Source organism: Poecilia formosa, unplaced genomic scaffold (genome assembly GCF_000485575.1).
Source record: "Poecilia formosa unplaced genomic scaffold, Poecilia_formosa-5.1.2 Scaffold3, whole genome shotgun sequence".
Lineage (NCBI taxonomy): Eukaryota > Metazoa > Chordata > Actinopteri > Cyprinodontiformes > Poeciliidae > Poecilia > Poecilia formosa.
This window is the reverse complement of record NW_006799942.1, coordinates 5743789-5759567: the sequence shown is the minus strand read 5'-3', so window position 1 is coordinate 5759567 and position 15779 is coordinate 5743789. Positions and strand designations below refer to the sequence as shown.

At 39.7% G+C, this 15779-nt stretch overlaps 2 protein-coding genes and 1 long non-coding RNA gene across 4 annotated transcripts in view; 2 read left to right on the top strand and 1 right to left on the bottom strand.

Annotated features, from left to right (window-relative positions):
* puraa (purine-rich element binding protein Aa) lies at nucleotides 1-7781 on the bottom strand. The gene is made up of 2 exons (XM_016673998.1): nucleotides 7665-7781; nucleotides 1-4129 (listed from the first exon to the last, which is right to left on the bottom strand). The coding sequence occupies exon 2, from the start codon at nucleotides 4038-4040 to the stop codon at nucleotides 3183-3185; it is 858 nt and encodes a 285-aa protein (XP_016529484.1). The 5' UTR covers nucleotides 4041-4129; nucleotides 7665-7781; the 3' UTR covers nucleotides 1-3182.
* A 107-nt stretch (nucleotides 7782-7888) lies between these two features.
* LOC107836810 (uncharacterized) lies at nucleotides 7889-9450 on the top strand. Its single transcript, XR_001662773.1, has 2 exons — nucleotides 7889-7978; nucleotides 9050-9450. It is a non-coding gene; the product is annotated as an uncharacterized LOC107836810 (long non-coding RNA).
* Nucleotides 9451-13806: 4356 nt separating this feature from the next.
* nrg2a (neuregulin 2a) overlaps nucleotides 13807-15779 on the top strand; it is an 83288-nt gene continuing 81315 nt past the window's right edge. For both annotated transcript variants that reach the window (XM_007556816.2, XM_007556824.2), the window contains exon 1: nucleotides 13807-14303. In XM_007556816.2, the coding sequence (XP_007556878.1) occupies nucleotides 13892-14303 (412 nt within the window). In that variant the 5' untranslated portion in view covers nucleotides 13807-13891. The remainder of the gene's footprint in view (nucleotides 14304-15779) is intronic.

Here is a 15779-nt window from a genome sequence, read left to right as displayed (position 1 = left end):
CCATAAAAAAACAAACAAAGAAAACAAAAACAAAAACAAGAACAACCTCCATTTGGATGTTTAAAGTCTATCTTCAACAACCCACGACCCTTTTCTTAGAGGGGCACGCTTGCAGTGACAATGTTCTGTTTCAAGTTAAAGTACATAAGTGAACTGCTTGACCCAACAGGCTGCTAAGACCCTTGGTTTCCGCTTTTTTTTTTCTTTTCTCTCTCTCCAGGGTGAAACTTTGAGTGCAAATAAAGGCGTACGACTCCTTCATGAGAAAAACACATGGAATTCAGTCACATGCTTTTCAAATTATAATCATATATTTAATTGATATACATATATTGCCACCATTGGCACATATGATATTGCACACAGTGATGAAATGTTGCACAGGAAAACAAAAAAATAAAATAGATATATCTCTTTCTTTTATGGGCAAAAAAAAAAAAAAAAAAAAAGTCCAAAAATCACAAATAAAGTGGAATAATGCTGAAAAGGTAGAGTTACATTTAAATTAGAGGAAAAACAAAAAATTATGTTCGCTACTCCCCGTTTACTGTCACATATAACCACCACTTAACCATTTCAGCTGGAAAATTAGCAATTTAAGTGGGGTGGGGGCTTACCGCCGAGGTCTTATTTCACACAATTAGCCCCCGCTCAGCGAGACACAAGCCTGCTCCTCTGCATCGTCTTGCATCAAGGTGACCACCCCCTTCCATGTTTACATGTAGGCCGATGCGTGGATGGCTACAAAGGGGATGGCAATGGAGTTATATAGGGAAGAAAGGAAGGTAGCAGAGAGTTAAGAATTCTGCTCCCAGGATTTGTAGCAAACCCTTTTAGCACCACGAGTCGTGCGCTAGCACACAAGGGGGCTGAGACAAAACTGGAAGAAGAAGAAGAAGGAAAAGAAGCATGAAAAAGAAAAGCTAAAACTGCAATCCAAAGCACCAGGCCAGCGTGTAAGCATGCGGAGTGTGTAAGGCACCAGGTTGTTTTACATGCTCAAAGTGGACGCTCCCCCGTACAGGTGTGGTTTAGGCTTCAATCCGGACGCTCCCGAAAAAAAAAAAAATAAGGTGGTCAAGGAAAAGGACAGTCTAGTTTTGCTGGTTTCCAGTCAATTGGAAGGCGGGAGCAGTCGTTTGATTCAATGATGAGGTAAATCTGAAATAATCTGATTGTTGCCAGTTTCTCTGGAGTTTACTGACAAAAAGAGTTTATAAAACTGCTATCGAACATCTATGAGATGCGACTGAACTGGTTCCAGAACCAGTCTTTTTAACAAGTGGCAGCCCGAATATTTACAAATAGACCAGACTGCCTCCAATCCCAAATCTGACGTAAAGCTGCAAGCGTGCGTCCAAAGTAACCCCTCAGGCCTTAAACGTGTAGGGCTAAAGTTGGAGAACCACCAACAGGTGACTAAACCCCCTCCTCATCATCATCTTCCTCCTCCTCAGCTGAGCCAGGTGCTACCCTTAGGGGTGGTTGGGGGGGGGGAGGCTCCTTCTAAACCAACGGTGATATTCTGATTACCATTTCTGCTTTAACTACGCCGAAGCCTTTTGGATAAAGTACTCAAACTTGAGATTCGTATCAATGAAACGGTTCATATAGTGCAGATTAACATGCAGCAATAGCACTCAATGGCACCATGTAGACTCTTACGACTGAAAAGATGTTTCAGATAGAGATGCACCGATCATTTACCCAGACCTCTCCTCACCAAAAGCTAACGGCACACGTTGCAATCTGGAGTCTGTTAAACATCCGCATGTCGGAGTTCACAGAAAGTCACAAAACGGTACTGGCCGAAATAAAAAGTGATCGGGTGCATCTCTAAAAACTAAACATGTCGACAAAAAGTAACTTCTAGGGTCGAGATGCACCAAACAATCGATCGGAATCAGACGACTGAGCCGTGATCGACACTGATCGGTTATATGCAGGTCAAATAATGTGGGGGCGGGGGGAGCTTTTCCATTCTCTAAATGCTTAAAAAAAAAACAACACATCAACAAATAGCATGTACTTTTAAATTCTTTTTAACACTTTAAAAAGTACATCTAAAAGACATCAGAAAAAATATAATGCCTGTAATTTCTAACAGACTGTGATAAACACAAAAGAATTGGCTGGTTGGATTTTAAAGAAAACCATCAATCACGATCGGTGCATCTCCATTTCCACTCATTTCAATGCGTCTCTGCATTTAACTGGGCCAATTAGCACAGCTCATGTGCAAGTCTCGTTAAATAATTTGCAAATAGGGCAAATTGCTACATGTTGTCACCGCATTTCCTCTATCAAATACACGTAACGTACCTTTTATAATTACCACATTGCATCAACGAGACAGAAAGATAGTCTATAATATATCCATCTGGATGGCAACAATTTCAACGCAAACAAAAAGAAAAATTACAATATCTATATTTCTTTGAATGCCTCTAGCAACGGCCATGTCAACTGTTGACCAGTTCAATATAAATCGATTTATCTGAAATGCATATTGCACAACAAGGATAGCACTTATTTCATTTCATGAAGATGCCTATATATTCCTCTTTTTTTATATACTGCATGACATCTAACCAGTTTCCATAGCAGGCCTAGCCCTCATATATGATTTATGTGTAAACACATCTCTACTCACAGGTAAAGGTAAATAGGATGGCAAGTACATGTGACAATCTTTTACAAAGATTTGGAATTTTGTTTTGTTTTTCTTTTTTGAAAAATTAAAATATCTGATTTGTGCTGAAGTCATTAGCTCACATGTAAAGGACCCCCACCCCCCTCATATTTCCGTTTGAACATTGCAAACACTTTTTTTTTCTCCTTTTTTTTTAACAATAGCTTTAACTGGTACAAAAGTTCTCTGTTAATAAGGGAAATAAACACTCCGTTCAATATTGTTTGTCAAGTAGGAATCAATGTTCAAATATAATGTTATTACTTTGTTTAGCAGCCTGTTACTGTATTAATGGTGATAAGTGGGGTAACATCCAGCGATGAGTGACAACATGTCATAACTGTCAGGTTGTGGTTTCTTATACTGAGAGTGATGCTCCCTTGGAGTTAAACCTTTACAGTTAAAATATTTAGATTCTTTCTTTATACAGTAGAGTTTTTACTTTAATTCTCTTGTTATTTTTCATTACTCTTGCACGTTTTCTCTATTATCAATCCTCGTCCCCATCGTCCGCCTGCATCTCCTCTTGTTGCTGCAGCTCGCATGCCCTTTTCTCCCGCTGCTTCTCCTGGATCTTCTTCATCTCCTCGGCGTATTTACAGAAAGTATTCCCGAATTTGGACCACACTTTGTAGGGCACCGTGATAGAGTTGCGGTAGGTGGGCTTCACCTCGCTCACCCTCATAAACACGCCGTACTTATTGGAGCCGACGTCGAAGAAAAACCTCTTGTTGTCCACAGTCAACGACGATCCCTCCGGCAGCTCCGCGGGCTCGTCCTCTACGCCGTAATCGTCAATAAGTTTAGCCAGAGCGTCGCGAAACTCAATAAGTCCCTGTGCGGGCAGAGCGATCGTCTGGCCTTGCGTCGATCCCAACCCGGGCCCCCGGTTAACGGTCTGTCTGATCCGCAGAAACCGTCCTCTCTGGTTCTCTTTCAGATCCATATAGTATTTCCGATTCTCCCGGACCAGGAACTCACTTTTCAGCGCCCGCCTGGGTTCGTCCTGTACCATCCCAGGGTTGCTCGGTCCCAGCTGGGCGTAGTGCTCGATGAAGTCCCCCAAGTAGTCTCGGAACTCGACCGCCACGGACATGGAGAGAGTGAGGCGGCTCTTGTTTCCGCCGGCCCCGACTTCGGCTATCTTCAAGAAGCGGCCCTTCGCGTTCTGTTTAACGTCCAAATAGAAGCGCTTGTTCTGGATGTCGACCCGCTTTGACGCCAGCTCCTGCGTCTCATGCTGTAGCCCGGAAGCCGAGCCCGCCCCTCCTGCCGCTAGGTGCATGGAGCCGAAGCCTGGGCCCGTGGCCGCTCCTCCCTGCTCACTTCCACTGTCTCTGTCCGCCATGATGCTGCCTGCCTGCCTCGCCTGCCTTCTCCCTCCGTCTGCTGCAAAGCCACGGCCAGCTGAGCCCGTGCTCGGAGCTCTCGCGAGATCTACACAGAGGTATAAAACAGCGAGGAAAGGGAAAGGGAGGGTGCGTTAATGCAGATCGAATGCTGCTGCTGAGTTCTCCATCTCCCGGTGTTTTCCTAATGTCAGGAGCTATCTTTTCGCTTCAAGAGAAACGAAACTTACGAATTCCACAGATTAATATCAGTTTCGATTCTTCAGGAACTTGACGAAAGAACAGGTACTTTTTCTTTGTGGGAAGACCCCAGTTTCTTTTTCTAATGCTGATTACCTGAAAAGCATTTGATTTTATAGTTAACTAGCTAAAATATTATGCCACGAAACTATATACACTGCTCAAAAAAATAAAGGGAACACTCAAATAACACATCCTAGATCTGAATTAATGAAATATTCTCATTGAATACTTTGTTCTGTACAAAGTTGAATGTGCTGACAACAAAATCAAACAAAAATGACCTCCAGCAGGTCATAGTTGAGTTATATTGTGTTGTTTAAGTGTTCCCTTTATTTTTTTGAGCAGTATATATAAAATGTGTGTTTTTAAAGTCTTTTCAAAATCATATCAAAGGTTGGAATTGCCTCAAGGCTGTTTCTTTAAATCGCGTTTTCGTTTCACAATACCCTGTGGGCACATTAAGGCAAAATAAATAAATAAAAAAATTTAAAATTAAATCGTCAGTCCAATCATGTCTGTTTCTGGCGGCAGAGATGTGGCGTTCTGTGTTTGCAAAACAGATTAGCCCCACCTCTCTTGTCCAGTAAAGAGTCAGCAGGATGACTTATTATGAAATTATAAATATTCTCCATTTATAATTAGGGAATCTTCAGACACTTCCATAATGATCTTGGCATGGCTATAGTGAGTCATTAAGTCACTTTCTCTAAAAACAAGTCAAAGCAAGAAATTAGCAGAATCCGACAGTCTGATTCGGTACGTTCATTCAGGTGCCCCTCCATTTTAAACTGAACAGTTATGGTACGCTTGTAACCTCAACCCGCGCTTTGGGAAATAAAAAACCTTATTTATTTTAATATTTACTTTAAAGCCAACAGAGCCTGCCGCCGTATTGATATTGGCTGTTGCCACATTGCTTGGGCCCTTTAATCAGCACAGAGGCCTCTCTCCTCCCCGCTGTTTGGCCGCACATCGTTTACGAGCCGTTCTCTATACATGCGGGCTTTCCAGACTCACGAATCAGGTGACAGATCTTTCTTTGTAAATGTCTGCTGAGTGACACCACACGCCCTGCTGTGCAGTTGAACCACGACCAGTAGCATTTGTCACAGTTAAGTCACATTTTGGCAAAAGGCGCGGTCAACTTTGAATGAAGGTATTCATATTCAAAAACTGTTACCAGCGTGATAAGTAATTTGTATATTTGTTGTCTAAACTAGCTAATTGGGCGACGAATCTCCTTCATAGCACACACAAAAAAGAAAACTAAAAATAAATAAATAAATAATCTGCAGCCTATAGACGCTGTTCTACCCCCCTTTCTCGAAGGACGCGTATTAACTGGAGCACATTTTTTTTCTGCACACTGTCGCACCCAACTATTCAACTAGAACTAATAGAGCTTTTATAATAAAATGAAACAACAACAAATAACTAAAAATGTAAAAAATATATAATATTTTTATTTCAACCTAAATAAAAATATTAGGTTGAAAAATATACATAGCTGTTTCTGGTCCACTACATGATTAACCGTTGGTTAATTTTTATTTGAAATATTTTAAATGTGTTTTAAATGCACTTTTAAGCAGATGTTTTTGCCGTGCTTCAATTCATGTTGAAATAAAATTCATTTCTGAGAATAAAACAAAGGATAACAATAGTAGATCACATCGCCAACAGGCCGATTCACTGAGTTGAATAAAATGTATATGAAGTGTGTGAGCACCGACACAGGAGATTAAAATTATTTAATAAATAAATAAATAAATAAACGTGATTATTTTTTGGCCCAAACATTGACTATGTGGTCACCGTCTCCTCTTTTTTTCTCCTTTTCACATTTATCTGTTAATATAAGTTACTTTCAATAATTATAGCAATCAAAAATTTTACGTACATCGAAGGCCATGTCATAAAAGAGTAATTCAGTATTTTCTGCTGAAAGGAAATATTTATGTACGCTTTCCAAAAGTACTTTGAAGGTCCCTAACATCCAAACAATACTGCTAATTGCTTAGATATGAAACTTTTTTCACAGTTTTATATCCAAAATTTGTTTTTAAAAAATTGTTAATGAGGAATAAAATATTAAGCAAAAGATTTAAAAAATTACAAAATTACAAAAAAACACAAAATAAATATTTTTAAACGCAAATAATTATTTTTGCTACTCAGAGCAATAAAAATTTTGATATTGTAAAATGCACTTTTAAGTGATGGCTCATTCATATATATATGTTTTATCAATGGAAGTCTATGCAAGTAAGTAAAATAAATTAATAACTCGATGTCTGAATTAAATTTTTCAGATGCGCTGCGTCTGTATGTTGAAGGCCTATAGAGAGATTTGATCAGTTTTCTTTTGTTAAATTTCCTTATTTAACCTTTATTTAACCTTTTCATACCTGCATCTTTCTAAATCCCAGTCTAAAATATTTCATGGCGTATTAATATTTTAGAGTGCGAAAACGCTCGTTTTATACTGGATGTTGTCCAAGAATGATCCGTGAAGCAGGTATAAAATGAAACATTATACTTTCCGTGTTAAAATTGTTAATTATGACAAGGCATCAGATATTTATTTATTTATTTATTTATTTTAGTTTTAAAAAAAATACGTGTATTGTTTTTAAACGTTTACATAGCCTACAATAAGCGGGATTTTTATTTTTACATTTATTTATTTTATTTATTTATTTATAGAAGACAACTGTGACATACATTAGTCTAATTGTTGTGTAATTAACGTTTCTCAAGCGTATAACTTCGGTTTTATGAACGCCGCGACGTTTTGCCCACTGCACATAAACTGGGCAAGGAAACAACCAAACTTCAGCAGAGTTTTGGATCCAAAAACCTGGTCAACATATTTGTTTCACAGATCCTGCATTTTATTCCCCCTCCCTTCTTCCTTGCTTTCTTTCCTTGCTGGCTGATTCATTTACTGCTCCAGTATACGAACAACCAACCTATCAACTTATTTACATGCTGTCAGTGGCTCACCTAATATTTATGGAGGTGTTTTTTTTAATGGTGGACAAAAAGTATTTCCATTCGGATCCAAAACGGGCTTCTGTCTCAGTAATAAGGTGCTGTCGCAGTTAGTGGAAGCCAACCCCCGTAATCTGCTCACAAAGTTTTGCCCTACATCCATCCCAGCACTGAAATGCTGCGTGGCGACGCTCCAGACGACAGCTCCGTCGCTGCTCCCGATCAGCCATATGTTGAGATGTCATGCTTTGGAAACTCTGCAGAGCGCTGTCATATGCTTGGTCGCACGTCAGGGCACTTCGACAGGACGGCTACAATATCCCAAATCGCAACTATACGCACAGAATTTCGTTCCACAGACCGTGGCATTCCTGCTGTAACCTTACCTTTCTTTCCCCACCGCAGCTCCGTCTGCGGGGCTGAGAGGCCTTTACAACCTGGACAGCGCAACCCAAGCGGCGAGACGAGGCGGAGGACTCATGGACAGACGCTCGGACGGCCCCTTCTTTAGCAGCACACAACACTGCATCTGCCTGCTTCACAAGATGGACCAGAAACGGCGAGTCGTGGCACGCCGAACGACACACGCACAAGTTCGGCGCCGCACGTTGTGCCGCTGATGTCAACACGTAAAGTGGTGAACGACGCCTCACTTTGGTGGAGGAGATGAATTGCAGGCTTTGCTTGAAAATGGTAACAGGTAGGTAGGAAATATGCATAAAGGTAAGGGGTACTTGTAAATTTTTGAGCTTTTTAATGTTAATTTACGTCACCTTCTAGTGAGAATTATTCTACATTCTCCTGCATTTCCTGAGGATATTGTAATGCTTTAGTGTTCAGGCTACATGATACCCAAAACAAAATATAATTTTGGGTGTCCACAGTTAAGTCTGCCAGTTCCTACCACTCCACTTGTCTAAATTTGTACTAATCTAATTTATTGTGAAGCACATTTAGCAAGTTTGCCCAAGGTGCTGCACAATAATAAAATAGATTAAAAAAAAGTTTCAAAGTTTAGTAGCCAAAACAGAAAAGGTCAGATCTACTCTAAATCTCCATTGACTCTTAATTTTTGTATTTTTGGGGGCAGGGGGCTGGGGGGGGCAACTAAAAGCAGCTGGTCAGCTGATCTAAGGGTCTGTGGAGGAAGATAAGTTTGGAATTGACCAGTTCATGTCAATAATTCAGACTATCATGAGAAAGTTAGCTTATTTTAGTAATTCACAAAAAAAAAAAAAAGAAACTCGTCATTACATCCAGTTCACAAATGGTGATAGTTCAAGTATTTATGTAATCTAAATTGGATAATTATGGCTCAAAATTAATGAAGTCAACACTGACCCACAACTGAGATCATTATTGATCTCAATTTTGCTTTGAGATCAATAATGTATTTTTGAATTTGAATTTAATATCGATAAAATTGACTTTCCATGTAGAAATATCATGTTATTGGGATGTTATAGCCTAAACAAGATATGGAGCAGTGCTGTTTTGACAGTTGTCCAGCAGACGGTCATTAATGTTCACAAGAACAGGTCACAAAATATCATCACTAAAGCAGCTTGTTTTACCAAAGCAAAAACAAAACAGGTTGATGGAAAAGGCAACACAAAGAGAGGACTGAGAAGCAAAGCTCATTTAAGAGTGTGGGAGACATTCACAAAGCTTGAACTGTGGCTACATTTAGCAACTGCTTCCAAATACTTTTGGTATTTTTCTCTGTTAAGTTCCGGTTTATGGGCTCTGATTTAAAATTTTGCAATTTCAGCACCACGGAGAGCAGCTGAGCCTGAAGCCCAGAGGGCAGTCTCCAGAGACACGGAAGTTGAAGTAACAGTGATAAACTTTCATACAGGTTATTAAGGTAAATGACTTGATTTTGTATGCTTAAACCATAAGCAAACTAACTTGTTGCTAATGACCCCCAAACCAGCGAGGGCCTTTCAGATTTAGCTATAAATAATTTTAAATGATTTAAGTTTGACTTTGAAATTTGTTTTAATTTAGAAATAATGCCATTATACATCTACTAGTGTTACATGTCCTTAATTTGATATCTATGTCCACAACAATAATTTATGGTGCACAATCCATCCTTCCTGCTGATTGACTCTGCCTCAAACTTTTTGGCATACTGTAACTGTTTGAAAATAAAAATCTCCATCAAAAACAGCCCATTTATAGCAGCTTGTAAGCAGAACCAACTAAACTCTGTTGGATCGGTAATAAAATACTATTTGCCACTCGAAGCCCAAACGAGTAAATTAGAGATGTAGTTACAACTCAGATATGAACTGATATCTGTCTACAAAAAGCAATTTCCTCTAAAGTCTTTTAAAATATCCTCAACATGGGAATTAGCCATAACAACATCATATCCCTCATATAGTCTTTAATTTGTGTGCTAATGAGCTTTAAGAGTTATGCTCCAAGTAAGTCTTGGCTACCTGTGGTCTGTGTCAAAGTATATCATATATTCATAATCAGATTTTGATACTGATTTAGAAATTGTTGAAATAGTTTTCATAAATCTTTAATTATCAAACATACATTACTTATCAGTGTGCAAAGCTCTGGAAGCCTGTCTTCAGTTCAATGAAGTGATCACATGTTTGGAAATGTGCAACAGCTGGAGCTGGGAGACATTATCTCATAAAATTCTACTTAATTTACAATCTTGTGTCTCCGTGAGCTTAAATTTAACTTGATAGAGTGTGGTAGAAAACAGTAATACATTTTTTTTTCTCAATGGCCCAACAACATGGCTCATGTTTTTGAATCTGCTTCTGATTGACTGATTGATTGATTTGTTCATCATGGCAAATCAATCAATCAATCAAACAAAACTTAAGCAGGGATTTATTAGTTATGATACTTATATTTTTGTAAGTATTGTTCGCTTGCACTTTGGTTCAGTTTTTTATTAATTTCTTTCAAAATGTTGAATGTTTCTCCTCAACACTCAGTTCCTTTTTTTTCCAAGAGCATTTTTTCTTCACCTTCATATATTTGCTACATTTATCTAAACGATATAACAAAGAATCCCCTTCAGGTTAGCTGGAAAAGCTGCAGAAGATTTGAACAAGCCAGTGAAATACTGGGAAAATGTAATCCAATTACCCGTGGCCAAAGTTGAACTCTTTGGATTTCAGTGCACACATCATGTTTGGAGGAAGAATAGACCTGCACATCACCACCAAAACACTATGCCAAAGGTGAAGTTTGCAGGTGGGAACATCATGGCGTGGGCTGGCCCACCACATATGGTGCTGGCAGACTTCATATAATCGAAGGAAGGATGATTGGAGAAATGAACAGGGGCATTTTTTATGAAAATTTGAAGATGAAACAAGGTGTGGATTTCTGAGCGGTAGTCCCAGACACGCAGCCAGTGAAACTCTTACTTGGTTTGACAGAAAGCAAAACTGTAAAAAGGACCAAGTCAATTTGAAAATGTATGTAAAGAACCGAGGATCAGAGAGAATAATTTGTGCTGAAGAATGAGTCAACATCACAGCAGAGCAATGCATACAAGTAGTTTCTCCATAAAAAAGACAACCTGACATTTTTAATGCCAGAAAATATTTTTACATAAAGCATATAATTAAATTTTATGTATGTGTCAATCCAGTTTTTTTTTTTTTTTTAATCTTCACCTTCACTTGTTGAATAATTTATTTTGATTACCTTCTATGTTTGATTTCCTTGGTAGTGTATGATCAAATGGCCCCAAAAGCATGTAAAATATGGAAAAAAATTGAGGTGTTCAATAATTTATTTTATAGTTAAGTAGAAAAACTAACATTTCTTTGAAGGAAAACTATAGATCATTATAAAAGATGCAATACTCTGTACACATCAGTGAGCATATCTGAAAACTGCAGTATGTGTCTTTTACTAAAAATATGTTGTTGCCTTTTTTTTTTTTTTTTTACATATTTGTTAAAATTACCACCATGTCATGACAGTATGATATGAGACAGATAATCTTGTGAAAAAAATCATGCTCCTCTGCCTTCAGAAACAACCAGTCAGAGGCAAGAGGACGGTCTTAGTGCTGTCAATTACTCTTGTGTAACTGCTGCTCACACCCTCCCCATTGTTCTCTGCTTTCCTACAGCTAGTTCCCCACAACAGACTCTGCCACGAATGTCCAGGCTAGCTTGCATGGCCACCGATGATGGCGGATAAACAGTTTTCCTGGAACTTTAAGCTGTTTCTCTGCCTTTAGCATATTGAGCTAAGACCCTCCTCCTAGCTGTGATTGGTTGTTTTTGACCGGGAGGAGCCATTTCTGCTGATGGCAATAAGAGGAAGTGGAAGAGCTTGATCTCTTCACAGATCTGTCTCATGTTTTCAAAAATATGTAATAGACATATTGTTATAAAGGTTACATACTGCAGCTACGTTTGAAGCAACTTTTGATTCAATTTTGTTTATAATTCTTGCCATTCATTCTGTTGATACTTTTCCTTTCTTTTGAATCAGAGACACATCTAAATTGAACGTAAGACCCCTGCCTTAGTCTTTTTTTTTATTAAAATGCAAGACTGACTTTCAACTGAAAAATAGACTTTGAATCATTTAGCAGCACTGCAGTCCTATTTCCCCATCGCCCAGATCAGAAGCTTCTTACTTTAATTCTGGAACAGCTGTAGTCCATGTCCTGGACCGACTGTCCATGCCATGTAATTCCAGTAAGAATGACATTTACTTCACAATTCTGTCATGGTTACAGTATTATCTATTGCTCATGCATCTTTTCTATCACACTTTTACCTTCCACAAAACTTTCCACTAAGTAAGTGTACCATCTGGAAGCCAAGTACTGGAAGCTTATTCAGTCATGGACCTTTGTGACTCATCCTTCATGTGGACTGTATGCTTGACAAGAGTAAATGTTTCAACCCTAACTTAAGATGGCTTACATTTCTGAGAAATTTGAGTTTTCCTTAGTTGTAGCTCTTAATCATAACATAATCAGAAATAAACATTTAAAATATAACACTTTGAATATAGTGCATCTAACTTTTCGACTACTCCAAATTTACAGAGAAGCTGCATAGTGACAGTAACGTAGCTGCGTCCTCCATGTGGATGCTCTTTTTTTAATTTTTGAATGACCACTGTGGTCGGCAGATGTCGCTCTTTGTGAATACTGACTTCAGCGTCCTGTATCCGCAGTGTATTTGGCACACAAACTAAACCTTCATCTTCCTTCCCTGAGTTATTTTTTTCCAATAACATTTATCAAACAAACCTCAAACAAAGGATTATATTTGATTTTGATTGGAGGTTTAAAGCGCTGCGCAAAAGTGCAAACCTAAAACTGCGCTGAAAACATATAAAAAAAAGAAAGAGGAGAAACTTTAATGTATTTGTTGTTATTTCTAAAACTGTCATTTTTTTTATTTTTTTTAGTTGTGGACTTTTGTAGTGCAGCTGAATTAGATGTGTAGATTAAATGTGGGTTCGTCAACCTCAGTTTATTTCCGAGGCAGAGCGGCGAATGTGACCTGAATGCAGGGCATGACTTAATGGGATGAGACGCAAAACTCATTCAGAACAGTCTCCTGAAGACTCCGAAACGCTTTCGCAGTGTTAGTCATCGCCATAGTTCCAGGACTTACATATGCGGCTTCATTTTTCTTCCCTCCACCCCCTGTTGTTAATCTATGTGATTTTTTTCTTTTTTTTTTCTTTTCTTTTTTTTTTGGAGGGGGCGAAATGCCTTGGCTACAGTAGGATGCGCTTGTAAGGAGGGGGAGCCATGGATTTAGGATTTGCATTTGTTTTATTACAGCAAAAGATCCTCGCCGAAGAAACACCATGGAGTGACTGACATGCAGTATTAAAAGGGGGGGAGATAGACCCTTTTGGTCCATCGGTTTCTTGTATCCTGCATTTTTTTTTTTTTTTTTTTTTTCTGGAGCCCCTTGGCGATCGGTCTTATTTTCTCTCCGTCAGCGGCTGGTAGGGGAGGCGGAGAGAGAGCCGCGGTGGAAGGCGGCGTATTAACGCTGTAGCTGGCGTGCAGAAATAATTCCTTTTATTTATTTTTTTATTGTTATTATTTTTTATCATTGTTCCATTTTGTTTTCGTGGAATGAAACGGGTCCTTTTGTTTTGCGATCAGGCTCCCCCAACTTGTGCTTCACTGCAGCATTTTGCGTCTCTTCCCTCCGTTGCAGATGATACGGAGAACCATAACAGCGGCACCTTCCCACTGCAATTTTTGGGGGCAAAGATAAAGAGTGGCGTCGTCTTATGGCAGAATAACCAAGAAGGGAGGGGGTCCACAATTCCTTCCTTAAAAAAAACAAAGAAGAAACATTTACAATGCCTTATCATTAGCAGGAAGCAGTGACTGGATTTAAAAGCCAGCGTCATCCCTGCTGCAAAAGCTGCTGTTTACCCGCTGAAAAGCATTTGGGGAAAAAGCAGCGGATCCCGATGGCATGGACACTTATGCAAGGTCCGCCGCGCTGCCGTGCTACTGCTGGAGCCTACTCGCTTTCTCCTCCTTCAACCCAGGTCCACCGCCATCGCCCCGCAGCCCAGAGTGCCCTGCCGCAACGCGACCAGCCCCCACCGAGCCAAAGCAGGCGGCATGAGGCTTGATCCGGTGCATCTATCCATGCTGCTCATCGGGGTCTCATTCGCCTGCTACTCCCCGAGTCTGAATTCCCTGCAGGACCAAGCTTACAGGTCCGCCGTGGTGATCGAGGGCAAGGTGCAGTCCACGCCTGCGGGGAACGCGTCCGTGGAGCCGTACCGTGTGAGTGTCAAAGTGCTGGAGGTCTGGCCCCTGAACAGCGGCGGTCTGGAGCGGGAGCAGCTCGTCACCGTGGGGGAGTTCGGATCCGAGGCTCCGTGCGCCAAAGTGAAAAAGAATCACAAGTACATCTTTTTCATGGACCCCACGGACGAGCCCTTGGTTTTCAAGGCATCGTTCGCGCCCGTTGACACTAGTGGGAAGAACCTGAAGAAGGATGTTGGGAGGATCTTGTGTGAGAACTGCGGTAAGTTCATGTTGCCTTTCTGAGGTCCAGAACCCGGAAGAATGGGGGGAGTGTGTTAACAGGTATACCCGGCGTTCCGGTGCAGGCTGGCTGCTTGGCCTCGGAAGGGCTTGGAGTCACTGGCCACTAAAATAGGTGCCAAAGGGGCGTCTATGCAGCAATTTTCCACAATTCTCGCAGGCTTCCATAGCCCACATGATCAATCAAACTCTCTTTCTCTCTCTCATTCTGGAAACGGAATTAGCCTCGGCATGCGCCTCGCACTGTTGCTTTGGAGGAATTACAGTTTTAACAGTTGTACAGCGTTGTGTTAAAATTATGCTTTAAACTGTTAACCCAGTTCTATTGCAGCTCCAACATAAATATGATTCAAAATTAGACGTCTCTGATTTATTATCAATAAAGACGAAAACCTCTACCGGATGCAGTTTCAGCACCAGGGACAGCGGCGTGTTGCCGGTTGCCTGTCACGTGTAGAAAATCACGCTGTCCTCAGCAAATTGGTTCCTAGGCTATTTTTAGTTTCACACCCAGCTTTAATGCTTTAATACCTAAAGCATTTGGAAGTCTAAGTCCTTCTCACCCATATGCATCTTTACACATACACATAGAGGTGTGAGCTGTAGCAGGAAGAAGTGACTTCTGCAGCTTTGCAGATTCATTACTATTACTATTTTCATATGAAATAGTCTCAAATAAATATAGAGCCACTCTCATAAGTTTAGACATTCTTGTTAAAACTTTTGAGAAAACTTGTCAAAATGTGTGATTTCAAACAACACCATGATAAATTATTTGCAAATTATTTCCCCATTCAATGGGATTTTTTTAATATAATTTCAGCAAAAACAATGAATTAATCTTTAAGAGAGGGAATAGAAGACGAGAAGCTGCAATAACCCCAGTTACATAATAAGCATGCACAGAAATACTTTAAACTTTGTCAAACCAAAGTTTAAAGTTCATCTTATTTCAAAGTTCAATCTTCTGCAGCTTCCTGTTGCCATTAATTGGAGGGAATTTGATCAAGCTCGAGGGATTTTTTTTCATTTGTTAGTTTAATTGCACATACTTTCGGAAAGGAAAAGGTTACAAAAAGCTCTGTTATTCTCAAAATTATCCATACCCCAGGCAGATTTAGTATTCAGCTAATCTTTAAATTTCTATGGCCATAGTTTAAAAAGGCATTGAAAAAGTACTATGCATCAGCAAAAAGAGCACCATACACATCGTGAAACATGTTCGGGGGAGGAAATTTCTTCAAATTGTGGTGTATGTTTTTGTTTAGGTGGATATGTTTGAACAACATTTCTAGGGCTTTGTTGATAAGTGCCTTAAGGTGGCAACCGCTTCTAACCTCAACTGAACTGAAATTGAATTAGAAAGCGGAAGAAAAAGAGAGATATTACACAGCATCATTGTAAACCTATTTTGTAAAATAAAAGTGTCAATAGAAGAAAAGTAGCTTTTTTTTCA

Coding starts and splice junctions, on each gene's coding strand:
- puraa (XM_016673998.1), bottom strand. CDS start 4,040: ATGGCGGACAGAGACAGTGGAAGTGAGCAGGGAGGAGCGGCCACGGGC.